General features: G+C 39.3%; 1 protein-coding gene across 2 annotated transcripts in view; it reads left to right on the forward strand.

Annotated features, from left to right (window-relative positions):
* lama5 (laminin, alpha 5) overlaps positions 1-27,587 on the forward strand; it is a 126,872-nt gene that overhangs the window by 21,893 nt on the left and 77,392 nt on the right. For both annotated transcript variants that reach the window (XM_023272901.3, XM_023272902.3), the window contains exons 3-4: positions 22,456-22,573; positions 26,978-27,096. In XM_023272901.3, the coding sequence (XP_023128669.2) occupies positions 22,456-22,573; positions 26,978-27,096 (237 nt within the window). The remainder of the gene's footprint in view (positions 1-22,455; positions 22,574-26,977; positions 27,097-27,587) is intronic.

Below are 27,587 nucleotides of genomic sequence, written 5' to 3' on the forward strand. Positions count from 1 at the left end.
TCTTATCTCTGCATCTTCCTCATTTTCTCTTTCTTCTTCTCACCACTGTCATGTTTTTTTCTTTTCTGCTCGCTCATCCTTTCTTCCTTCTCCCCTCCTCTGCTGCCCATCCGTCTCCTCATATCTTGTCTGCCAGGTTGCTTCCCTCATCTTTTCTACCTTCAGTTATAGGTTCTCACTGAGACATTACAGCTGGACTCTCGTCTTATGTTGCTACTGAAGGGCAAAGAGAGAAAAGATAGATAAAACTCAAAAAATGACATCTCAAAGGACTCACTGTTTAAATTAAGGGGCAGGACTTGGGCTGTAGAGTTCAAAATCTGTTGGCTGGATGTTTTAGAAAGCTCTTGAATCGATGTGCATCTGAGTTTTCCATAAGCAGAGCATTTTAAATGTCAATATCAGTTAATCCAGTTTAATTGCAGGACACAAAACTAGTGCAGTCAAGATTAGTATTTGATTAAATGTACAGTCGGAATAGAAATCATTGTTTCAAGCTTTTATACGTTCATTGTAAATTACATATGTTTGGGTTTTTGACTGTTCGTCAGTCAAAATTAGCAGTTATTGATTTTACACATTTTTTGACATTTGACAGCTGACAAACCAATTTCCCAAGCAATTACTCATGGTGTAATTGATGATGAAAATATGCTTCAATGTGAGCTGACTTGTGATTTGATACAGAAAACCAGGCAAGAAAATCTTCCTCAAATATAAAATCTAATATTGCACTTGCCATGATGTGTTTCAGTAACCACGGGACTTATTTTCATGTGCAAAATCATCTTCAGTTTCTCTGTTTTTCTCTATATTGGAACATTAACATAGGTCACGTCGCCAGTTTGACATGTTAAAATAGCAAAAAACGAGAACCGTAACTTGTCATATTTGATAGAGGCCTCAAAAGTTGGTGAAATATAGACACAGGAACTGTCTGGAGCCCCGATGCCATCCTCGTTTCAAAATGTTATGTATTTTTTCCATTTTCAGGAGCCGATAATAGCTAATTTGGCCCCTCCTGGAGCCACACAGTCATTTGCTGGATTTAATTTTGTCCTCACAACATTTCATCACTGTGTGAGTTAAATTTCTGAAAATGCTGGATTTTTGAAAGTCCTGTATTTTAAAAATCGCTTCCATACAAGACTGAAAATATTAAAATGATAAGGTACAAAACATGTCAAATTCTCACAATCCAGCCAAAATGTTTTTCAGAACTTAAGTTTGGGTCCCAAATAGCAAGCAAGTCAACTCTGAACAAAACCTGAGAGGGTTCAGCAACACCACTATCCGACCTGACAGGGAAACAGATTTATAAAAGCCCTCTGCAATCTGGTTCAGACATGTCGACTCTCTGCAGCCGGCAGAGCGACCCTGAGCGTCCATTCAGCTCCGTCCCATTGTCTTGCAGTGTTTGCTCACCCTCACAACCTCCTTTTGATGCAGCAGTGGTCCTGGGCCCTCCCAATGACTTAGCATTCAGAATACTTCTCAATGGGCCCTTTATCGCACCATTGTGTCAGTGAGAGTGTTTGGCCCATTCAGAAAGACTGGGGAGAACAAACATGGAAGAAACAGTTGGTTGTGAATGAGCCTCATCCTTCACAGAGAGACGGAGGAAATGGGATTCAATGGGAAATTAATTAAAAAGGAGATTAGACTGGTTAATCAGTCACTTGATGAGCAAACAAACTTCATAAATGTCTGTGTTCTTATGCTTTATTTATTCCTCCTAATTTGAGTGCCTTATTTTTCAGTAAAAAATTGCTCCTGTGAAAGAGAAAAATCCTCCTAAAGGAGTCGACCTCTTTTTAAAGACATGCGATCTACCCAGGACGAGTACATCACATGTCAGGAGACACACAAGTGAAGTCATCAGTAGCTCAGTGTTTGGTTTTCATAAGATGTTTTGCCTTTGCAAGGTCTGTGTGAGCCGTTGACACGGTCTCAGAAGATTAAACCGCTTTAGATAAAAATAACCTTCACACAAAGACACATTAACCCACTTTTAGTCAAGATGAAGAACTGATAGTTGCTTTGAATTATGATGCCTTTTGTGATTCAAAAAACGTAAGCGACTATAAAATTAGATTAACACATTTTTTTTAAAGAAGTAACACCTTCTCTTGCATGAAAATGTATCCTTCTGTTTCTTAAACTTGGAACACACTGAGGTATGAAGATTTTATTTACAATTCAGCTGAGTATGAAAGTCAAAGATACAGGCACACAAATAGAAACATGTAAACCAATGAAATATAAAAAAAGCTAAGCTAGTAGGAAAAAAAATATTAATTAGATGATTTAAATTAAAAAAAAATCAATCGCCATAAACATGAACTGCTGAAAGTAAGATTTAATTAACACTAATTACACACAATCCCAACAGCCACTGGAATTTTTTTATGACAAATAATATGTTTTCATATATTTTTAGCTAACTAGTTGACTTTTAAGTGGACAAAATAGGTTTTTCATCATTTTAAAAGTCAATTTTAACATCAAACACTCTAATACTGTATCTTGGTGTTTGTCTAATGTTGATTATTTAATAATAAAGAGCAGGAACAAATGAAAAAAAGCAGTTATAACATTCAACTAAAGTCTCTGATGACAGAGATAGACATTGCTGTTATACAATATGTTGTTCATCCATTATCTATTTACCGCTTAATCCTCATTAGGGTCACGGGGAGCCGGAGTCTATTCCAGCTGACTTACGGTGAAAGCAGGGGTACATCACAGTACTACATATACAGACAAACAATCACACTCGCATTCTCACCTTCGGACAATTTAGAATTAGCAATTAACCTCAGCATGTTTTGGGACTGTGGGAGGAAGTTGGAATACCCAGAGAAAGCCAAAGAATGCACAATAAGAATATTCAGACTTCTAACCACCAAGTCACTGTGCAGGACACAATATGTTGTCTCTCTTGATAATGTAACTGCTACACTCCTACAGAGAAAGTTAGCTGAGCATCCCATACAGTATTTTAGCATCAACAGAAAGGAGTTGGATGTCCTCCTCAAAAGAGAATCTGCACTTGCTTACCATGAAGGGAAACACACCAGCAGTCTTTGACATAGCTGCAGTTGTAACACATTTGTTTCCCTGCATTTGGCGCATCACAGCTACTGCACTGCACTGCTATCTGCAGGACACATCTGCTTTATACTGTGGGCAAAACTCTGAAACACAGACAGTGTTTTACCACTAATCTAACATTTGAAGGTATATATTAAATGAATGCTTTGTCACGTTGGAAATGAGCCTCTTTTTATACCAGATCATGGATGAGGATTGACTGATATTGTTGCAGATGTTCATAGAGGTTCTTGGGTACAGACGTTTTGTCCTTTACCGAACCCACAGCGTTCACTTCTAAGTGTTGAAATGCAATATTTTGGATCGATATGTTTTAAAAATGCACTTCAGCCAACATTGCTATCAGATATTTTTCTCAGTTTCAGGTCTTGGTATCAGCATTAAGCACATATTGGTCAAGTTGTAGACGTGTCCAGCTGCAGTGTGTAATGAGAAGAGTGTGCAGCTTCCTCTCAAAGCTAAACCCAGAGAGAAAAACAGGTTCTTTGCCAAGCTACATCCTCCCCGAAGGACACAAGTGACTTTGAGGAGTTTTCTTCCTGCTCTGCCAAGCCGGACTAAGAATAGACGGATGTTAATGTCTGCCTACTATCACACAATGAACTCATTTAGATGTGATTTAAAACTGGAGTCTGTCGGGCTGGATTAAACTATGATACCGTGTTTACTGTGAAATGGCTTATTTTTCACATTTAAGCTGGGTGTTGTTTAGATATAATGCAGATCCTCTGAATCAGAATCGTTAGGTAGACAGGTGTATTTTTGTGCACATATGGTATTTTGGGTCCCACTCAAAGCTGAATAAATGTGCAGTTACATTTTTATCCTGTGATTCAAACTTTCTGTAGATTTTTTTCTGCATTATTGTCAATTTTTCCACCTTTGTCTGGTTCATCAGTCTGCTGTGAGATTGAAAAAAATGCGATAAAAATAACTGTTTTTAGAATGTTTTTATTACTGGTATTTTCACGTGAATCTAAAGATGCTTAGTTTGTCACTATCCTTTTATTTCGGTTTCATTTTGTCTTTCTCTCCTTTCAGTTTTCACATTTGCTTTAGGAAGTCTGGACTGTAGTTTGTCTTAAAACTGTCAGCAATCCATCTGTTATCTTTATCCATACTGCACTTGTCAGTGTCTTAGTGAATGGAGGAGGAAATGCCCCACATACAATAAGATTTAAAGAAACTGAGAAAAAAAGGAAACCAAATGGCAGGAGGCAAAGAAACAGCAGGGACAAAGAGAGAAGTTCACCCGTGTTAATGTGACAGTAAATATTGGTTTCAACCAGGTCAACTGCAGCAGATTGTTTGAGTTTGTCCTTGTTACTGGGCTGGAGACTGAAATGAAGGACAAGGGGTAAGAGAAAAAGGGGGGTGAAGGAGGGCGTCAGAGGAAATGTCGGGTCAATAGGTTCGTCTTTTATATTATGTTCTATGTATTTTACCAGTGCGTATCTTAAACATAATAGAAACAGTGAAGATAGCACAGAGAAAGGACAAATCCATGGTTATCAGTCCAAAAGTGAACATTAGAAATAACCAGCAGAGCACATATTCATTTTCCATCCAGCTGTTCGTATCTAAATCACAGATTTCCAGGGATTCATTTTAATCCAAAGCAACAAGTTTCAGTTTCTGCTCAAGATCTCAAGGATGTTGTCTTAGGGATCAAACCGTGTGTGTGTGTGTGTGTGTGCGTGTGCGTGTGCGTGCGTGTGCGTGTGCGTGCGTGTGTATGTGTTGTTTCCAGTTACACTCGACCCACATTATGGAGTCATTTCAGGCCAAGCTGGTCCATCAGTTTGTTCCTAAGTAAAAATATGATGGACATGACCCAGCTAACAAAAAATCATCAACTACACAATTTAAATATTTCATATTTCATCACATCGATGTCTCTGATTAGCAAAGCCATATTTGGTTGTAAAAATTCTATATAATTTGGTAATATTATGATTTCGCAGTTTCTCGCACCTGTTTTCAAGATATGTTGTAGTCTTGTACAATACAGGCAAATATTGCTGTCTTATCTGTAGATGTGGGTTTTTCCTTGCAGAGATAAGTAATGCTGCCTTTGTCTGTGCAAAGATTGAACCTTTTATAAACAGCATTAAAGGTGGAGAGATGTGAGCATGCACGGTGCCTATCTTAGTGGTGACACCTCCACACCAAAACAAACAAACAAAAAGGACATTTCAAATGCGATGAATAGGTTGGGTTTTTTTTTTATGTAAAGAAAGGGCAAAGACAGCACCAGAAAAGGACATTCAGACATATCATTTGAGGTGTTGGCTCATCCCAGGTCAGTGTACAAATGCTGAACGGCTCTATGACAGATTTGGACACTGCAGAGGGACACTTTTATTTCTCCAGGAGCTTCCACTGTATGTGCCAAATCTGTTATTTCCAGATAGTCTATGAAAAGGGCCCAGATGTATCTGGATACATTTATTTATTTTTTGCTGTATCATTTCAGTGTTGGAATCAATATATTTAGACCTTTATAGTATCGGAGTCAGATTTCCGGTATCACGACAACACTACATGTTGCCTTACATTTGTGCAACTGCAGGATGAAGAAGGAGGAGAGGAAGGCAAACAGAGGGGAATGTTTTCCCATAGTTAAGTCATAAAACAGTGAATGGAAGCAGGACAGAGGTGTGTGTGGGTGTGTGGGTGGATGTGTGTGTGGGGTTGTGTTTGTTTGACCCACATACACACTCAGCTGAGGGAAGAGTAGGGTGTGTGATCACACTGATTGGTAGTTTTCTAAATGCTTAAAGAGCCAGAAGGCTTTCAGACCTTCTAGCAACTGATTTTATACACTGATGAACCAGTTCACTTATAGTCAAGCAAGCTGCTCTGTTGGAGAAACAAAATCAGCCAGATTTGAATTTGAAATTTCAGCTTGTGACTCCTTTGTTTGCTTTAATTCAGTACATTTCAGCGAAGAGGTGATGTGGTCCACCTCAGCAGGCAGCTAAGTGTTTTTAAAGAAGTTTAGAGTCCACGACTGCAGCTGACCATGACACGCTTCACAGGGTGAAGTCCATGTTTGAAAGCCCATCACGCTGTGAAACTACCCACCTCAAAGAGAGAGGCTGTTTGTTGTTGGTACAGAGAAGAGAAGGAGAAGTCACGACTGCGTTTCTTATAACCTCTGAGCGCTGCACTTGCTCCTCTTTACAAATCTTCAGACCTGGGGACAAATTAATGAGACACCAGCAGCTGTGTGCAGGGATTGAACTTGTGACCCTGTGAATATCAGAAGTCCCCTTTCACTGCTGGGTCACTCTGCCATCAAAGCAGATAGAGATACAGACAGACATTTATACTGACGGACGGACATGGAGGAGGTGTTTATTGGGGACTGAGGAAGACCAGCTGAGAGCTGCAGCAACTGTGACTGGTTCCATTAAAGCCAACAGCTGGGGAGCCTCAGCACTCCCAGCCACCAGTAACAAGCAGCCTTACACTGTAACACATAGTGGGAATACTTAGCATGGTCGGGAACATTTCCGTCTATCTGTCTGACAGACATCGTACGCACCAGAACCAAAAATGTCAAGCTGATATCTAAATAGCCAATTAGTCCATTATTATCTGTTCCATCTCGCTATTTAAAGACTTTCAGAGACAGCTTTTTAGAGAAGGACAGCTGCTGGAGAACATGTTGAAATGGTTTGTGGATGAATTGATTAGTTGATTGACAAACCGGGGAGCTCTGGTGTGACGGACCAATCAGTCCCACCAGTGTCTTTTTCAGCAGTTTCTGGGAGAAGCTAACATTTTCAAGTACAAGAATAAAGCTGAAACACAGCTTGTTTCTGATCGTTACTTGCTTGATTTATCTGATTATGTCCTTCTTAGAAACCTCAAAGTTCATGCAGAGAGCTACTATTTGATGAATAAGTACACTGACAGATGGTTGCTATCAGAAGTCTTGTGTGTACCTGCATGTACTTGAGCAGTTTTTACCTTCAGGAGTGTTTTTCAACTCATCCTCTCCTCCTCGATCTCTCTCTTCTTTAAGACGACCTTTCCTTCCCCTCCTCTGTCTCTTATCGTTCGTCCTCCTCCTGTTCCTCACTAATTAACGAATTTGACCCAGCTGTCTATTATAATAAGGGATGGATGGAGGACATGAAAGCAGGAGTGGATCAGGACTGTGGAGAAAGTCAAGGTCACTGGGGAGGAAACCTCCCTTCCTTCTCTATCTGTCCTCCCTTTCTGGACCTGTTTTTTTGATTATCAAATCTTCAACTATATTTCCTCTCCCATTAAGTTTGGACACAGCTGGGACATTTTCAGCAGCAGATAAATTTCATGATCATTTCCGACTTTCAGTCTGTCAGGCTGTAGACTTTTTATCTAAGAGAGTCAGGAAGCATCTGAACTTTGTCACCATTATCTTATCACTTCATTTAAAAAAAAAAATCCTTTACAAATTGGGAACAAATGTGACTCAACTTAACAACTATAACCCAACTCTTAACCCAAGTTTTAACCTTCTAACAGCCCTTATGAAGAATCTGAACCCACTCTTATTGGCTAAAGATATTTATGTGTGTGCAGAATTATAAGAACTGCCCCGATTTTGCAAAAATCACCACATTCTAGAGGTCTAAAGCACACAAAGATAGAATGAGTGCAGATGCACACCAGTAAAGAGAATTTTTTTTTTTTCTGTTACACACACATTGCCAGAGTTTCCATATCCTGAGGGGATGTTGAATTGTGGGACAGGATTGTGGAACGAGGCATCAATCTGTAGAAGAACCCTGAGGATAAACTGTTCCTGTGCGCCTTGCCTCCTCTTTCACAACACTCCCATCACATTTCTGTATTTTTTACCTTCACTCTTTTATTCTCTTACAAGACTAGCATGTTCAAAGCTGCTCATTCAGTTTTAATTGGCAGTTTATTAAAGAAGCGTGTCCTGCTTCATTTTCTTTTTTTCTTCCTTTCTACTCAGTAAAGGGGATTATGGCATCCTCAGGTGCCAACATCTATGCTCCCGCAGAGTCATCTCATCAAACCTGTCCTAAACGATGAGCACTTTTTGGCCTTTTTTCTACATTTTCCCACCTTCTTTACATTCCCTTCCCTCCTTCCCTTCCCTCCCCAGCTTCTTCCTCATCCGTTCTGATAACAGCTGTCTGGGAAGAGGCCTCAGTCAGTATTTCCATGATGAAAGTCACCTCTCTTATCTCCTCTCCTTGTCCTCTTGCTCCTTCTTCTGTCTTCTTCACGTCTGCTTTTCTTTTCCTGCTATCTTGACGACTCTTTTCTCTGTATTACCTTTTCAGCTGTCACCCTCTTGTCCATCTCCCTGTCACTTTTCTGGCCTCTTCTCTCTAGTGCTTAGTTCCCTACAAAGCCGGCAAGTCTGAAATTCCCAGAATGTTCCAGCTGTATTCTTCCCAGGAAGAATTTGCTTGTTATGTCCAACATCGTTTACATCTAGTGCAGCAGTTTATTTTATAAAAGCTCATTACATTTGGATTATATCATATACAAATCAACCAAATCTAAAAAATAAAGTTCCTACCTGACCACCCCAGAATTTTTTTGCTCAAAAACTTTATTTGAATTCAATAAAATCATGCAAACACCTAGCATTAATCATGTTAGAAGATGAACGTGTTATCAAAATGTAGGTTATAATAAGACCTTTCATTTGCTATAACGCATTATGACCAACTACTTATCCCACATGGTGCTATGACCATTAGAGATTTGCCACAAGTGCATTATAAAATGGTTTTCTCCCATATTGTACAGGAAAACATCTGCTGATTCTGAGGCGATCAGATGGGAGGGACTGATTGGTTTTTCATGAAATGACCCATTGACTAAAAAATCAGTATCATCTACTTTTGTGACTTCAAACAGACTTAAGGTGATTTATTTTCCCTGTATTTATACATTGATTGCAATGTTATGTGTTAGAACTTTAAAGCTGACATAAGATCATACATAGATCTGCGTTGAAAAATCTTGGAGTACTATTTTTTTTCCTGGGGAAGTCAGTATTTCCGACTTGGTGACATTTTGTGAACGCAACAGATCGCCACGTCTTAGTGCAGCTCGTCTTCTCCTGTCCTGACATGTCAGTGAGTGGTATATTTGTGCCAGAGCTTTTAACACTGTGCAAACCAGCGTGAGGACTGAGAGATAAAGACAGTGGGTAACCTTTACATTTCTGACGTGTTTGAGAAGCCCGGGCTGAGCGTGTACGGGCCGGCTGCGTGGATGTATAGGTGTGAGGGTGCAGGTTTTCTCTGCACATCTTTAGCCTCTGGGCAGTAAAATGCCACCTGGAAAACCATGTGGTCCTAATATCAAGGTGGTGGTTATAGAAAACATGTAGGTTGTTATTAGGTACAGCCGTCTGAAAGTGTTGGTTGGGTTTTCTCTTCCTTTCATTTACAGGCCTGTAAGTAATGTGCAGTCCCGGGTGACAGCTACTTCTGTCTGGAAAAAATGACATGAAGATGACTGTTGAACTCACCAACTGCTAATAAGCTGCAAAGACCTTGTTTTAAAGCAAAGGATTTGAGTTTACAGCCTGTTTATTCTCTGTTTAAATTGCAGCACTAGATCATTTGAGGAGTTTACAGGTCAGTTAGCCCCGAGCTGGCTTTGACATTTGCACCTTTAAATGTGGGATATCTCCACCCTTGCTTGAGGCTAACTAAACTCCACTTCACACCAGCCTTATCTCTGTCTTTTCTGTAGTTATCTCAGTCAGGACTTACTGTTAGTCCTTGGTAAAGCTAAATAAAAAGTAGTAATATTAGTGAAAAAGAAAAGCAGCTGCTGTATCTGGCAATTTTTGGAACTTTTGAAAACCAGCAATCTGATACCTATTGGCAATACCTGCTATTCTAAAGTGACTGCTTAAAGCATTGCAGTGTGGAAACAGAGCAGCAAATAACATGCAGCTAATGAGAACCGAATCAGGGTTCAGCTGCTGAGAGCATTTTTTGTTCCATGTGAACTGCTCAGCCCTCTGGGTTCCCCCTGTAACGATTAATTCATCACCAGAAAGTGACTTGGCAAGTATTTAGGTAGTAAATAACTTTCTCATTTTTCAAACTGACTATGTGTGGCGCACTCAGCAGAGTACGCTACTGAATATATCCCCTTTGTGCCCTACAAGTTATGTCCTTTTCCACATGTAAGCTGATCCGTTCCAACCCCATAGTGTTTGGAATAGCATCCCCATCTTCCAAGCATGTTATCCCAATTTTCCTAACCAGAATTCTAAATGGATGGCTGGCTGTATTCCTCTGGGAATCAAGAGAAAGAAAGACCTGACTGGCTCTAAAGGCAACCAAAAAACTGCTCAATGTTCACACCTGTCCTACATTTCTGCCCTGCGATTGGTTCCCTTGTCTCGACCTGCTGTATCCTCTTCTACCTCCTCTTCTTCCTCCTCGTACTTCTCTTCCTCATTATTGTTCATGCCATTCCTGTGATCTCCCTCCTTTCTTGGTCCTTCCTGGTGTTTCACTTCATCCTGTTCAATGTTAGCTCTAGCTAAAGCACCATTTTTATTTTTGCTGTTCATAGTGTAAATATACTGGATATATATCCCATCTCACCTCATATGAATGACTGTACACACACTCAAACCACAACCAAAACCAAAAGTGTAGATGTTGACATCTACACTTTTGGCCTTTTTTTAAATTAACACTTTCTTCTGTGATTTTATTAGTTAATATTCTGTAATTTAACAAAATTGAAAATTTGTAAAATAACTCAACATTTTTCAAGAAAATTCAAACAGGTTAAAACTGTTAGAAAAAATTCCCTTTACACTATATTTTGCATATATATCTTCACACGTTCAAGCTGTTTCCCTAGACGCTTTGCATTGCACTGCACTTTCACTGCTTCTTTTCTGGTTAGATACAGAACTATGGTCTGACTTTGAACAAACAAAACTTGTGCAATGAATTGTAAAAAAAAAATAAAAAATAATAATGTTTTTTTCCCCATCCTCAGTACGTCAGCAGGTGCTTCCTTTCCACCTTATATTAGACATTTAAAGAACTTTTCAGACAATGCTTTGTACAATTTGCATTTTAAACTTACTGAACAATTAGCTTCTCTAGTTTAAAATACACATTATCACTTTCAGACTGACAGTGTTGTTTCTGACCTTTATAATTCAACAAGACACATTGAAAGCAGTGTCTGCTTTCAAACAGTGAAACCTAAAACTGCCAGAAAATGTTCTCAATGAAATCTAAGAGGAGCTGTGAGAGTAGTTCCTTAAGGAATCTAGGCCAGGAATTCTGTCTTGGAATTCTTAAGGAAATGTAGACAGAGGTTCCTGCTCCCCTGGAGAGAGGGACTGTGGAGGGACAGTGATATTACTCCACAAAGCATCTCACAGCTGCAGGACTCTTCAGTTTTTATGCAAAGGATCCAAGCTGTCATATCATCTGAGCTTCAGTTAATAAATGTTGCCACAGTCAGCTGCAAAAAGTAGCTTTTCTACCAAAACAAAACCCATCCATAGCACTATCCATAGCTACTGGTTCACATGTTGGTTTGTTTTGTCTTTTAATGGCACACACATACATACATGCATATATACTCAGCTGCCCATTAATTAATCCTTAGAACTCCCATTAGCATAACCATAAATAGAAGTAGAATGAACTCATTAATGTCTTCCATGCACGCAGTTCTAATGCCATAAATCGTTAAAAAAAAAAAAAAAAATAGGATGGAAAAACCTCAAATCAACATTTACATTTTTTTTCAGGGTGTGCATGTGTTGCCAATGCCAGGAATAAATAGTGAATACTATAGATATTTTACCTCTTAGATTTTAAATGTCATTTCATTACTTGTCTTTGACTTGCTCTGTGTGAACACAACCTGCAGTCCCTGAAATTGTGTTACAATACTTTTGGTCACAACTGAGTAAGAATGAGTTTAAGGTTGCACTGAAGAGCGATAAATGTTTTTTTTGTTTTTTTTTTGCACAATCTGGTTTGAGCATACAGTTTATTATGTGTAATTTTTAAAATTATATATGAAGAATGAAGTGATTCTGATGAAATATCACAATTTTAACCTTAGATTTGGTTCAGTTTCCTGACTGAACAGCAGGGCGTAGATGAGTAGTTAAATGACGATGATTCGTTCTGTTTTTAGAGTTTCTAGCTCCGATAAATGGTGTAATTTCGGTGATTTTTTTTTAAATAGACAACATACCTTTCAAACCTGGTGCCAGATTTCAGTTTCCACATACACAGCAGATTTGGGGTAATGTTAAATTCGTAACCTGTTCTCACAGGTTCTTGGAAAACTGGGACAACATTTTGAGCTGTAAAGGGTCATTACATGAATGTAAATGTTCCGTTTGTTCTCTTGCAAAACAGATCCAAATAAATTTGCCATGAAATACTGCTTTTGATCTCTTTGAAATCCTGATTTATATACAAATGAAAACTTTTCTCACTTTGTGTCAAGGAGCTTTTGAGACACAGGCTGGTAAAGCTCACCGAACTAAATTGTAAAAAAGAGAGTAAAAGATAAGATAATACTTTTCCTGCTGATGAAGCCATTCAGATTTTTGTTGTGAGAGCGTGTCTGCGTGAAAGACAGAGAAAAAGAAAGAGATGAAGAAAGGGAATGGGGGGTGTAGATGAACAAATGTTTGGGGAGGATTAGGAAAGGAAAAAGAAATACAAGAGAGACACTGAGATTGACTTCTTGGAATGTGAGGAATGACTCTGCTCTCTGGGAGCTGTACAACCGACACACACAGCAGTTGCCATGTCTCCAGAGACTCACACTGATACTGTACAAGGAGTAAATCAACTTTTCACTACTTCTACTGGGGATTCTCTGTGTGTGTGAACCTGCAGCTGCTGCTCAGTCTGGCACCACTGGATCTCTCTGCAGAGACCCATTACACACCGACTGACGGATTACTGACAGATAAGAAGTCGAATCAGTGGCAGCAGAATGGATGGAAAGACCGACGCCTGCAAGTTACAAATGTTGTAAGGACAGGGTGATTAGGTTTCACATTTTACATCGTTTGACATTTCACCATTCGCTCTCGTCCACTTTCAAAGAGAATCTAACTGATTGTCAGTTAACCCTCAGAACCCAAAGCACTCTCTAGGCGTTTTCTGCTCCTGTCACATTTCTACTCACTGAGGACTCATTTTTCACTGCAATGTAAATCCTGGAAACCGTAAAACCATGGTTAGAAGTGAGTGAACTCAAAATGTCTTCTTTACAGTATTACAGTTATATTGCACAGAATGGCATGTTACCAATGAGCAGTTCAAGGACCATTAGGAAGTTTTTACAGTTTTTGGTTCTGAAAAATGGTTTCATGCTAGCAGCTATTAGGTTTCAGAGCATTAAGGCAGCTGATAAATATATTACAGACATTAAGAAAGACCACATTATGTGAAGAATCTGGAGAATTATTATACTTGCATGTATGGTACTTTAACTTCAGTAGTGCTGCAGCTGTAAAGTGTAAGAGTAAATGTACAAAAGAGAAAAAACAGTGCTTAACATACGACTACAGAATCTATCTGTCTGTCTGCCTGTCTGTCTATTAGCAGTTAGCAAGTACTGAGGAGGCTGCTTTGAATATCATTAGGCCGTATTGCTCCAATTAAAACATTAACCTTTCCCTTTGAAGGACAATGATGACAAGAATTCATTGCACTGAATGCATTGTAAATCAAATACCAGCATCCACTGACAGATACAGTCTGCACCGGAACCATCTCTGGCCTGTGGGATGTATATAAATTGTTTATGCACATGACAGAATGGTCCTTTAAATCTCATCCACATCCTGTCAGATGCAGCTGCAGTCCGTGTCTGTACTTAACAGCACTCTCATTATTCCCTTAGCTCTGTCTCTTATCATCCTCTCGCTGCCTTTCTCTCTACCTCTGGATTCATTCTCCAACACACACACACACACACACACACACACACACACACACACACACACACACACACACACACACACACACACACACACAGCAGAAAGACAGTCTCCAGCCCAGACTGCACTTTTCTTGAGGTCATTAAGGTTTGTGTGCTCACTGGCTCTTTTCTGTCTTGGACTTCATTTGATTTCCTTCTGCAGTCCTCTAACTCTTAAGGTTGTTTTTCCTCTGCCGAGTTACAGTTTCCGAACATTTATTCGATTTATTTCGGTAATCATATTATTGTAAATTTTTTTACTTTTTTAACTTTCTGACTTTCTTCAGTTTGCATTTTCTCAGTTTTTTCATTACAGACGCCCCAACAGATTCGATTTTTGTGACGATCCTGATGTGGGAGTTAAACTAAAATATATATATATATATATATATATGCACAGAAAGCCGTGCCCTGCATGGATTCAGGTGCAGCATTCTTTCCATAAAAGGTTGTAAAATCAACTTAAAACTTGTCAGGCAAAATTGTAACTAAGATTTGTCCGTTCTTATCACTCCTTAATTAGTTAAGTAAATGTCGACGTGTTTCCTCCTTCCTTCCTTCATTTCTTCATTCGTCCCTCTGTCCTTTTGTTGTGTGTCTCCTGTCTTATCTCCATGGTTACCTGAGGCACCGGGAATGTGGTGCCACCAAGGAATGTGTACAATTATTAAACCAGTAAGGGGCCCGACACACAAACACACACACACCTGCATTCCTTCAAGCATATGGGCACATATGCATGTACACACTCAAACGCTGTCTGCTGGTAGGTTAGTTAGTATGAGTGCAAATCTTCAGATAGTGATAAATCTAACATATGTTTTTGCCATTAATTACACTTCATGACTTCTATAAAAAGTCAAAGTGTTAATGAGGAACTGTGTCAGGTTTCATAGTGTAGAGAAACAGGCCGGGTTAGATCAGGTGTTTAGAGTCCCTGCAATAACAGATGTTTTATTATGAGGAAAAGAGTATCTACAGGTCTTAAAAATAAAAGAAACCACTATTTCAGTTTGTTGAAGAAAAGGCTTTTCAGCGTAATAAAGTCTTAAATTTTATTTACGATTGTCTGGCGTATATTTTCTAGCAAATATCTTCTGATAGTAATGTTACAAAATATTTTAGTCCATGATTTTAGCAAAATATGTTATGTTATGCTAGTAATATAATATGAATAATTAACAGCCCTTGTTACCCTTGTCATGTTTGGAGGCTACAGCGTTCATCACATATTTTGCCATTTGTTGTGTCTGATCAGTTTACCAGCAAACATCCATAATGCTACTCCCTATGGTTTGTGAACATATCATGTACATATACATAATATTGCTGCTTCATCTGTCCGGTAACGTGACTAGATTATTTATTTCCTAAACCGCTAAAATTCTGTCCATGTGTGATGATAATTTAACTAGTGCATTACCACTAGTAAAAGAACAGTGTGACTGGTTGTTAGATCGTCATTAGTCCTGTCTCATTGCTGGGATTCATTTATTATTCTAGCTAATTAAGTTACTGCTTTTGCTCCGTGCATAAATGAGCATAACTCTACTCTCTTTGGAGACACTTAAACGGATCCTGCTGCTGTCTGATGCTGCAGATATTTAATAAACTCTGAAGAAAGACTCCTACAAACAGCTGGAAGCAGCAAACTAAACTCTGACTGTGTGTGTGACAGCTCACCTAAATCATGTAAAGAAAAGCACACAGTGTGTCTCCCCAGTGGTTCCTCTCCTCTGACTCCCCGGACTGATCCTGTCTTGGGGATATTTTATAGATACAAGTAATTAATAAAGTTACCAGCACTGTTGTTCCACCAGTGCAACTGCATGCAGCTCTCTTGCACTGGAGATGCTCATGTGGATTCTGCTGCTGTCTGATGCTTCAGGTATTTAATAAACTGAGACCGAATTCTCTGTTGAGGATGTTTTTGGGTGAACATTGGTGCTGAAATGTGGAAAAAGAGTTTGGAAAGAAGTGCATATCTGAAAGCGGTTCATTTACTATAGTAAATAAACAGTAGACCTTCATTCCTGGCCTCAGGTTTGATAATCTCCACTTCCATTGGCCCTCTTGTTATCCACCTCTCACTCCTTCTGTCATCACGGATCATAAGCTATCGCAGGTCTTAACCTCTTCACATATCATTCCTAAGGACATGGCATAGTTGTTGAGAGGCCTGTCCTGCGAGGTTACATGATGAAGTCATGTTCATGTCTTTCTTTGGCTTACTAAGTGCACTTTTAGTGCCATGTCCACGTTAGTATGACACAAAGTGGCCTGTGGAAGTCTTTGATGGTCTGATAACTGTGCTCAGTTGAGAGTTTAGAGTGATGGGAGATAAAAGCTGCCTGAACTCAATAAAGAGTGTTTAAAGCACCATAAAGTTTATTGTTGTCTTTTTCAACCTGTATCCAAGATGGCTTCTCAGTGTCTGCCTGCCTTTTTCTTCTCGTATCTCATTTTGTCCATCAGTTTCTCCCCCTCCCATACTGTGACCTGTTGCTGGCTGCCCATTGCCATGGTAACAGCGGTTTGATTGATAGGTCTGCAGGCAATTCGGCGAGGTTGACCTGGGAGGCCGCCACTAATCCATAAATCCTTTGGAGGTGTGTGTGTGCGTTGGGTAAAAAGGGGTCAGCAAAAACCTTTTGTTGGATGTGTGTGTGTTTTTATGCCAGGCAACAGACTGGCTCCCACCGAGAGCTGGAGACAGGCAGCTCAGAGACGGAGAGTGGGACTTCATTTAGCATTTTGTTTAGAATATATTTGCGTCTATGCAGCTTCAGACAGTTTTCATCGGTTGGCAGATTAAAAAATCGTAATACAGTCATTATCAATGTGGCTGCAGGTGCTATGTGATATCTTTATTTTACTTTTGTGTATTTTAAAGTTCCAGATTATGAAGGGTAACCATGGTTACCAAAGAAGACTTTTGGTCACCTCTGTCTGACACTACTGGAGTTTCTAGAGCTTGTGATTCTAAGAATCAACTCGGCATTATTCAGGAGGTCTCCAACTATTACTCTCTTCCCTGATTAATCTACTGATGATCAAATGCTGAATTTCAGCTGAACAAATGTTTAACAATGTGACTCAGATCAGCAAATGTTATGGTCAAAAGCCCACTGGAAATCTTTGCTTGGTAATATCCCATCATCATTATCGAAACTGTTAAACAATGATGAATCATAGATGCCATGTATTCCTATGGTGGTAATGCTAAAGCTCAATGCTAATGCTGTTGTTCATTCCCTGCATCTGTCTGTTCAGACAGTCTGGTTTCAATAAAAAGTCTGGAAAAGTGATTTTTTTTTGGCCAGAGGATTAAAACCTAAGAGCTACTAACTACAGTTGTCTATATACCAGTATACCAGGTATAGAGCTTCAAAGTAGGCCTGTGAAAAAAGAAGTCTGTTCGATAGAATGATCAATTAATTTAAATGAATTAAATGAAAACTACCTAAACTTACTCCATTCCTTGCTCATAAACAGCCTGTCTTACCCTGATAATGGAACCTCTTCAGCCTCCATTGCTCTCCCTTTTGGTCTAGCATTTGTTTTTTTTTAGGCTCAGCTTCACAAATTTTAGTTATTAAATATTCCATATCTACACTCTTGATTTTTTTTTTGACATCTTACTAGCGTAGTTGTAATTTGTGAGCATGTCATGTGGTCACGTGCTGCTGTCTCAGCGTCAGTGCAGATAACGTTAGACGAGGTACGATAAGGGTGACGCACTAAGATTGGATGGCCATGTTTGAGAATAACTGACCATAATTAATGTCTTTGCATAATGGGTTATGTTGGATGACTATTTCTTGAGATTTTTTCTGGAAATGCATATAAAACAAACAAACAAATAACAAAGCATTCACATACTGATTTGTCAAAATACCATGTTTCAGTCTAGTTTTACAAACTGGTGATCTGGCTAAAGTTCATTCATTTATACAGGTGGATGTAAGCAAAAATAATTTAGAATGGCTCTTTAGTCAAACTAGATGTAAACAGGTAATTAAAATTATTTGATGCAGATGAAATGCTGGACAGAAAGATCAGCAGGTGTAAATACAGGCAAAGTACCTACATTTTGCTTTTACACTGAAAAGCAAATGGTATACTCCTTTTTTTTTGTCCACTCTCAAGTTAATTCTTCTTTTGTTGGTGTGGAGGAACTCTGACTGTTTTGTGTCATACGTAGTAAAACTGAAAGTCCAACAAATTTACCGTTTGTGCCACAACGCAGGGCAGAAGTTTAGTCCAGGGCACCTGATTTCTCTGCGCGTTGAGTCGTGTGCTTCCACTTAGAAATGTCTTGGGTTCAAAGCATCTGCTCTGAACTTCAGGTTACTCCCTGAGCAGGTCAGACTTTAACCCTGGAATCAGAGGAATGCTTCTGGATTTTCCTTTCAATATCTTATTCCCCTGGAGGGATGTGTAGAGGCCTTAGATGTCTCTCTAACACACACACACACACACACACACACACGCACACACACACACACACACACACACACACACACACACGTACTCTCATATACAACGTGTTTCTGGTAAACCCTTCATATGCATTTTAACTTTGTTTAGGTGAAGGCAACTGAAGTAAAACTTTAATTTCACATGTCCTTAAAGCAAAATTAAAGGGAAAAATGCTTCTCTTCTAATTTTTCTTTGACCACATGGCAGCATGTGATTGGTCAGTGTTTGACAAACAGAATTTTTAGTTTGGAAAAGTAACAAAAAATGTGAGCGGTTGAAGGAAACCTTCCCTCCTTTTTATTTAAATCTGAATATATTTTAGCTGTTGAATGTGATGTTCAAAAAATGCAAGTTTACCAGGTTTAAGCAGACTTAATTCTTCTCCACTCTGAGGCTTTGTAGAGGAAAAAATAACAAAACCGTGGACGGATGGAGATGTATGGATGAACTTGAGTGTCTTCTGTCAAAAAGAAACGATGACATGTTCCTCTCCTCTGCCCCCGAACCTCCATCATCCTTCTCTTTCATTCATCAGCCTGAAACACACACTTCTGCCATTCCACAGTGATGAAATAGTGCTGGCTTTTTTGCAGGTCTTTGTGTGTGCGTGTTTGTGTGCTGGCTGTGTTGTCATCACGTCTGACAGAGCTGCCTGTCAAACGGAGGAAGTCTGGAGATCACAGGCCAAACTCCACTGATGGATGATCAAAGAGTGTGTGTGAAACAAAGGCCAGCGAAATGTTGAGCTTGTTTTAGAACAAGCACAAATTTGTCTTCTCCCAAACTCTAGGGTTGACACTGTTGGGTTAAGACTACAGGTGTACACAGTGAGGTGAGGTATAGAAACAGCTATTTTAATGACAGGAAAAAAATTACGTGTCCCTGTAGTATTTGTTACCCATAATTTCTGACAAAGATTGCCAGGCAAAGACATGCGTTACATGCATGTTACATATTCCTCTCTCTCCCTCCTCTTTGTTGTCCATCTCTACAGCAAACTGTTGAAATAAACAAACTTGCCCAGAAAAAATGCAAATTTTGAACAAAACTGTGGTGCTCCAAAAGCTTTGTTCCAAAAAAAAAAAAAGATCTGAAGGTCTCTTTCCTGACTGCTTCCCCCTTGTGGTCAGGCATTTCCTTAGTGTTGTCAAGCTGAATTAGGCATGTACGTAATGTCTCCAAACCAAGTAGCAACCTCCAAGGCGGAGCTGAAGTGCCAAAAACTGCAGTTCCTTAAACAGCCACTTGAGGTTGGCTCCAAAAGTGAGTTTGTCCTCATAGACCTCTGTGTAAAAATGTCCAACTTTACAGCAAAAAATTAACGTGTTTGCAGCCTGGTACAAAAAGTGGTTTTGATCTCTACTAGCTAATCTCACCATTCATGACAAAGAAATGGGGGGAATTTTTTTTTATTCAACTCACCCATTTAAATTGTATCATTGGTTAAAGTTAGGCATAATAAAGGTGCTGTTCTTTTGTAATCCATGGCCCACCTCTGCTCCACTTATAGTCTGCTTCTTTGCTTATTTTTGGATTAGTTCGGAGTTATGAGGAATCAGGAACTACCAAGTTGACAACAGGCGTAACCAAGTGTGGATTTCAAATTTACATACTTACAGTTTTTCCTGCAACCGCAAAATCCAAAGAGATGTAGTAGGACATCTTGGTATTTTTGGCAAAGTGTATTTGATATACCAGACTCTAAAAGCAGTTTGCATTAATCGTTCATTTGATGACAGCTTCTAATGAAATTGTGTTCAATCTGAACTATCTTAATGGTCTGGAATTGTCCAGGTATGCTGAGACAGAGGAAGGGACTTGAAATCCTGAACTGAAATGAAATTATCAAGCAAATTTCATTAGGTTCACGTAACCTCATGGGTCAAGGTATTGAAAAGCACACTGAGCTTCAAATCTGCTGTTCAGGAAAACTGTGAGTGACATCACAGAGAGTTCATCTATCTTTTATATTGCAGGTTAAAGCAGAAGAAACTAAACTCATCTGTACCTTTCTGACTGGAGAAGATGGTTTGTTTTGACATTTTGGGGGAATTTTAGTGCTTTATTGAAGCAAAAAGACAGTATTCTGTAGTCAAACCTCTGATGTCTTCAAGTTGATCAAATTTCCAGGCTTGCAATGGCCCTTTATAGTTGGAAAAACAGTTTTTCCAGTTGAATGTTAATCATAATTTATTCCTTTCTTCTCACTTTCTCTCTAATAAAACCTGCCTTCGCACATAATGAATAGTTATCATTAGGTATCATGGGACCAATGAGTATTCTGGCATCATATGTTACATTAAGCCTGGAAAATGCAGGACACAACCCAAAAGTGTGCGAACAATTTCAATTTCTGACAGCTTTATTGCAGATTTATACATAGTTTCAATCAACACGTACTTGACCTATCAGCACTGCCTTTCTTTCTCCAACTCACACACACAGGAGGTGATTGTGATTCGTTCTAATGTTAGTATGTGCGTCATTGTGTTATTTCAGTGTGTTCTGTTTCAACTGGGGAGCGATTTCAAGGTCTGACAGACAAAACGATGCAGCTGAGCTACTCTGTCTTTCTGTTTCTGCCCATGAGAGCAGTTTGTCATCTCTGTCTATCCAACTTCAGGGCCTTTCAGGAAATGAATGAGGGATGACAAGTGAAAGAGAAAAGGCTGCAGACGGCCGGAGAGCCGCGATGAAACTAGAGCCCGACTCAATGTGTGACGAAGCAGCATCTGGTGCTCGTTAGGATTTTAAGAATCAGCTTTTTGACAGTAACATAACATGTAACAGGACGTAGCAGATCACAGGTACTGTAGTTGGTTTTGACGTGACGTCTGTGCAGACGGGAAAGATTTGACAGGTCAACTGTTCAGGTCACTGCAACGGTCGATTGGTTTTATTAGAAGCTGCCAGCTGGCCTTTCTTTTTTCACTCCAGCTGTCTGTTGTTTTTGGTTAGTGAATCTTGTTTCCTTTTGTATTTATTCCTACATATTCCTTTTCAGTTAACTGGGGCCCGAGTACTGACAGTGCATAGGACCCTATTGGAATGCAAGGAATTACCGTTCACCCCAAAGAATTGCATTTTTGAGGGCCTGAACATGCTCAAAAAACTCTTGAAAATTTGCACACACATCAGAACTTTATAGGACTTGCGCATGTGTGTGGAAAAATGGCTTCATGGCGCCCACTGCAACATTTGTAACATCTACCACGGACCGAACATTTCACTTACATCTACAGAGTTTGGTAGCCATATGTAGCATGTTGCGGCGCACAAAAAAGTCAATGGCAGCCATATTCTAAACCCAACAGGAAGTCCACCATTTTGCATTAACTGTAAGATTTTTTGTTATTTTTACTCATTTTCAGGGGTTAAATCCTCATAGGGGGTCACGCCAAGAGATCTCAAACTTGGCCGCTGTATACAACAGACCTTAATGATGAAAATGATTAAAGTCATTTAATATTTAGTATCTGCTCATACTGAGTCCCAGTCTGATACCATGTTTCTGTGTAACAACGGAGATAATCAAAGGATCTGGCTTAGGTTTGTGCTGTTAGCAGTCAGTAAATAATGCCTTGATTGGCCCCAGTGTCAGTCTCTGAGATCTGATGGTGTCATCACTGCTTTATATTTTTCTTCACTCCTTGACATGCTTTCATTTTTTAAAAAAAATTATTTTCTTTATCTTTCTCTCATTTTACATTGCTTACTTTCTATATGTATTCATGCTTTCAAAGTTAACTGCTATTTATTATCCAACTTAAACACGTTTCAGTCCATGAATCATGCCTGTCTTAGCCAATGGTCCAAATAAAGGTAATAATGTTTTTTCTTGTGATTTTCGTCTCTTCTGTGTTTCTGCAGCTCTTCCATGTGGCCTACGTGTTGATTAAATTTGCCAACTCCCCCCGTCCAGACCTGTGGGTTCTGGAGAGATCCATTGACTCTGGGCTCACTTACCAACCCTGGCAGTACTTTGCCTGTGAGTACACGCACACATTCACCGACATAATACACATAATGGGGGGGGGCTCCATTACATCATAGAGCTGCCAGCTGATTGGCTGTGGCAGCTGTCAGTTCAGGTGGGCTGCAGGGGAATTCCAGGGATGTTTGCCAACAGGTCGCAGCTTGAGGTAGAAGCAGACGTGGTTTTGGTCAGTATGTGTGTCTGTATATATATATGTATGTATATATATATATATATATATATATATATATATATATATATATATATATATATATATATATATATATATATATATATATATATATATATATATATATATATATATATGTATGTATATACATATATATGTGTGTGTGTGTGTGTGTGTGTGTGTGTGTGTGTGTGTGTGTGTGTGTGTGTGTGTGTGTGTGTGTGTGTGTGTGTGTGTGTGTGTGTACAGTGTTCCTTGCAATGGTTAAGTCTCTGGACTACTGATCAGAAGGTCAGAGGTTCAAGCCCCGATCTGGCCACTGTTGGGCCCTTGAGCAAGGCCCTTAACCCTTCCTGGTCCAGGGGTGCGGTACTGCAGCTGACCCGTCGCTCTGACTCCCCCAATTGTGGAGATATGCGAAAATCTGAATTTCCCCTCGTGGGATTAATAAGGGATAATAAAAAATAAAAAAAAAAAACTGCTCCCGGTGTCAGAGTTGGCAGCAGTAGATAAGTAGTTAAGTCTTGACACTTTGATGGACGTCTTTAATTTGAAATTCTTTGATGTGAAGTGGGTTGGCCTTAAAGCTGACAAAACTCCTCAGCTTGCTCTCAGACTCCTGGTGAATATATCACTGCCAGTGTGTTTACTGGTATATTCACAAGGACTCTGGCTATTTCATCTGCTTCTTCCAAAGCAGATGAAGGAGTCTGCAAATTATCATACATCATTATATCATCCCTGTCATGCAAGACATATAAAACAACAACACAAATTTACCTCTAAACAAAACAGGGATTTGCAGCCTGAAACCACGGACTGTATAGTTTGCCAATTTCAGTGTTGGTGCCTTTGAAAAATTTCAAACCAAATAAATCCTACTGAAGCTTGTTGAAACTTTAGAATTTGGAGTATATTGATGCTTTACTGTGTGCAGTGTGGTTACTCGTATTTAAGAAGTTCAGCTACTGTTGACAAAATCTTGGTTCTCAGCCCAGAAGTGGCACAAAGTTGGCATTATTGGAGTAATGCATTTGCATAAGAATCACTTCTGCACTTCTGAAAATCCATGTACATCTGACAAATAACAGGCCGGTGCTTGCTCACATTTGATCCTCTGATGCCAGAGCTAAGTCGAATACAACTTGATTGGCTACCTTGGATCATAGTGTCTCTGCTATGCTGCACAAAGACAGGTTGCAATTTTGGAGTAATGCAGCGCATGTTTGAACCAGAAACTGATCCTGTTACAGACGAAACCCCAGATGTCTGAATCTGTGTTTTTGAGGTTTTAAGGTGTAAATACTCAGCCAGGGCCCTGACTGCTTATTTCACTCATGCTGTGTCTTCTAGCATTTGTAAAGCACCATATAGACATGTTAACGAAGTAAAAAGCTTTTGACTGAAACGGGTCCTTTAACTTAATGAGAAAAATAACACTCAGTTTAAAAAAAAATTAGGAATTTTTTTTGTTTTGTTTTGTTTTTTTATTCAGTCATTAAATTGCATTGTGATTATAGCACTGACAACAGAAGCTGAATTCTTTCCAGAATAAAATACTGATGTTAATCCAGTCCACCTTGTTTCTTATGGTCACAGGAATGACAAGAGATCTGTGGGTGTGTTAAATACCACAGAGTAAGGTAGCATTACCCTCAGAGCTGTAAATGTCAGAGCTATTTGAGCTGCAGCTGCTACAGACTCACTCACACACAAACACTCTCCAATAAGGTTGAATTTGACAAGTTGCCGTTGTAAAATCACCCCTTTCTCCTCTGAGTTGTGTTGTTTTCATGGCTGCTTCTTTCTTCTGTGCCAAGGACAAATCTGAGATAAAGTGAATCTAGGAATGTACACTCAGCCTTCATGAAGGAACAATGTGACTTAAACCAGCTGAAGTCATGTCTCAGACCGACAGACATTCTTTCAAGGGTGAATGACTTCTAAGAGGCAGAAGATGGCCAGATCAATCAGTCAGCATTCATAAAGGGTGAAATTATATGATTACCGACTGCTGCTTGCTGCCACTGGATCTCACAACTGCATTTTTATTCATAATTCACCCTGTCCTGTCTATAAACTGGTCACGGTAACATAAATGATTAAATAGTGTCATCCTCATCTCAGCTTTATGCATAGAGTACCTGAAACACATCATAGTTGATCTGGTGTTCTTCATAGCTCAGAGAGATAGAGACAAAGGCAAGAAGAGAAGGTTGAAAACATTTTTTTAAGTAATGGATGAGAGCCAGTGCCTCCATCTCTGCAGCCATGTTTCTCTGCTGGAAAACTTAGGATTGCTCCCTCTGGGTTGTGGGTTCCTTGCTGCTCCAGGCAAAGGAGTTCATTCTGAAGTGACAGGTAAAATAGGACGTGGATGGACAGGCTGATTGATGCAGCATCAGCTGTAATGCAGGTGTTGTTCTGGACTGTTGTGGTGAAGAGGGAGCTGAGCCAGAAGGCAAACTTTCAATTTACCACTTGATCTACACTCCATCCCTCATCTAGTGGTCATGAGCTCTTGGTAGTCAGCTAAAGAATGATGTTGCAGATACACTCTGCTGAAATAAATTTTCTTCTTTGGGTGGCTGGGTTCAGACTTCAAGATCGAAGCTCGGGGATTGAGACGGATCTTTGAGTACAGTGGCTGCTCCTTCACAATGAAAGGAGCCAGCTGAGATGGTTTAAAATCTTATTAAACCCCCTATGCCCCTTCCTTATGTGATTTTCTTGGAGGGTCCAACTGAGCAGAGAATCATAGTTACACCTAAAACTTGCTTGGATCCCCAGGAGAAACTGGACAATAGATGAATGGAGATAATTTTAGTGAGATCCTATCAACATTCAAAGCACTCAGACTAATAATATTTAGACAAAGCTGCTGAATATTGTACTTTAGTTAGATAGTTACAAGGTTACGAATGCTGTTTAAGAAAAAAGTTTCACTATGATACTCATGTGACTAGTACAGTTGAGTTGGGTAGTTCCAAACTTCCAGTGAAATCATTTTGTCTCACACACCAAAGCACAAAAAAGCAGTTTAAGTAAAACACAAGAAAAGCACTCAGACAGTGCAGTACTCTGCCAAGGCTGCTCAGTCGTTGTATGATTTCTGACGGATGAAATCTTTAAAAAATTCATGGTCTGCAGGGGTCATTTTGTAGTAGGACCGCAATTGTAGTGTTCACGTGTAGTCATAGTTACATCCAGACTATAAGCCCCATCACTGCCAAAATCTAAACACTTGGTCCTTGTGTCATTTCTGACCTTCCCTGAAAATTTTATCCAAATCCGTTTGTCCGTTTTTGAGTAATGTTGCAAACAGACAGACAAACCAACGCCAGTCGTCACAGAACTCTGCCATGTTCCTATTGCAACCTACACAAAACGATGAGTCTTGTTTACTGAAACCATGCCACTCTTCACATGTGAACCAGATATTGCCATGTTTTTTTAGATATATATTTTAATATTATGCAAAAATGCATAATAAAGTGAAGTGAGAAGATGCTCTCACACAAAATGACACCAAAACTGTAACCTCACCTCAGTGACAAAAAGAAAAGATACAGAAGCTTGCACCTTTTCTGAAACTCCTTCCCCCTTTAGTCATTTTCATTTAAAACATGTTTTTTATATATATATATATTTTTTTACCATTTTAAATTGAATATCTTTGAGTTTTATATTTTAGGAATTTGTAGTTAGCCCTTGTTATGGCCTAAGAAGTTACATGTTTGGAATGAGTTATGTTTTGCAGTAGGTTAAGCTTAAAGAGAGCTATTGGGGAGTTATTGTAGTCAGTAGAAGCTGCTGTTTATGGATTCCAGCTGCTGTAAAGCTCCAGCTGAGGTGTGTTTAAAGAGGACTGCTGAGTAAAGTGCAGACCTCCATCAAACCCTCCTCTAATTATCGCACTGAGATGCATCATTGAGATGCCACAAGATGGTTCACACTGCTGAAGTTTAACACGAGGGAATGCTCTCATGTTTTCAAATATGCGGTTGCAAATGATTATAAGCTTTTCTTTTCTCTCTCCCTTTCTCTTGTGTTTGTGTGTGTGTGTGTGTGCGTGTGTGTGTGTGTGTGTGTGTGTGTGTGTGTGTGTGTGTGTGTGTGTGTGTGTGTGTGTGTGTGTGTGTGTGTGTGTGTGTGTGTGTGTGTGTGTGTGTGTGTGTGTGTGTGTGTGTGTGTGTGTGTGTGTGTGTGTGTGTGTGTGTGTGTAGCCTCTAAGAGAGACTGTATTGAGCGCTTTGGACAGAGCACCATTGAGAGAATCAACCACGATGATGACGTTATCTGCACCACTGAATATTCTCGTATAGTGCCACTGGAAAATGGAGAGGTGAGTGTGTTTGCATATAAAATACTGTCGATTTGACCCTAAAACAATTAATTGATTGTTCAGTCATTCGACAAAAATTTATTTGCCAATTATTTGAATAGTCAATTAAGCACTTTAATCGTGTTTTACTCTTTATTTCTAACTAATTAAAAGTAAGGATTTATTGCCTGTATTTATCTTATATGACAAAGATGTAAGAAATTTGGACAAAACAAGCCATTTGAAGGAGTCATTTTGGACCCTGGGACATTGCAGTGAATTTAATTGATTCACTGTTTTCTTGCATGTTGCAAGATTAATTAATTAACTAACGTGTGCCTCAATCAATGATGAAAATAATCATTAATGCAGCCCAACACAGTGCTCTGTAGGTCATTCTGTTGCCTGAAGACTAACATTTTTTGAGATTTTCATTCAAAAGACACTCTCTGTTCTCACACATTTTTTTTCTACTTCTACTGTTCCTATAAATGTGCCAAGGATTACTGTTT

Source organism: Amphiprion ocellaris, chromosome 8 (assembly GCF_022539595.1).
Source record: "Amphiprion ocellaris isolate individual 3 ecotype Okinawa chromosome 8, ASM2253959v1, whole genome shotgun sequence".
Classification (NCBI taxonomy): Eukaryota; Metazoa; Chordata; class Actinopteri; family Pomacentridae; genus Amphiprion; species Amphiprion ocellaris.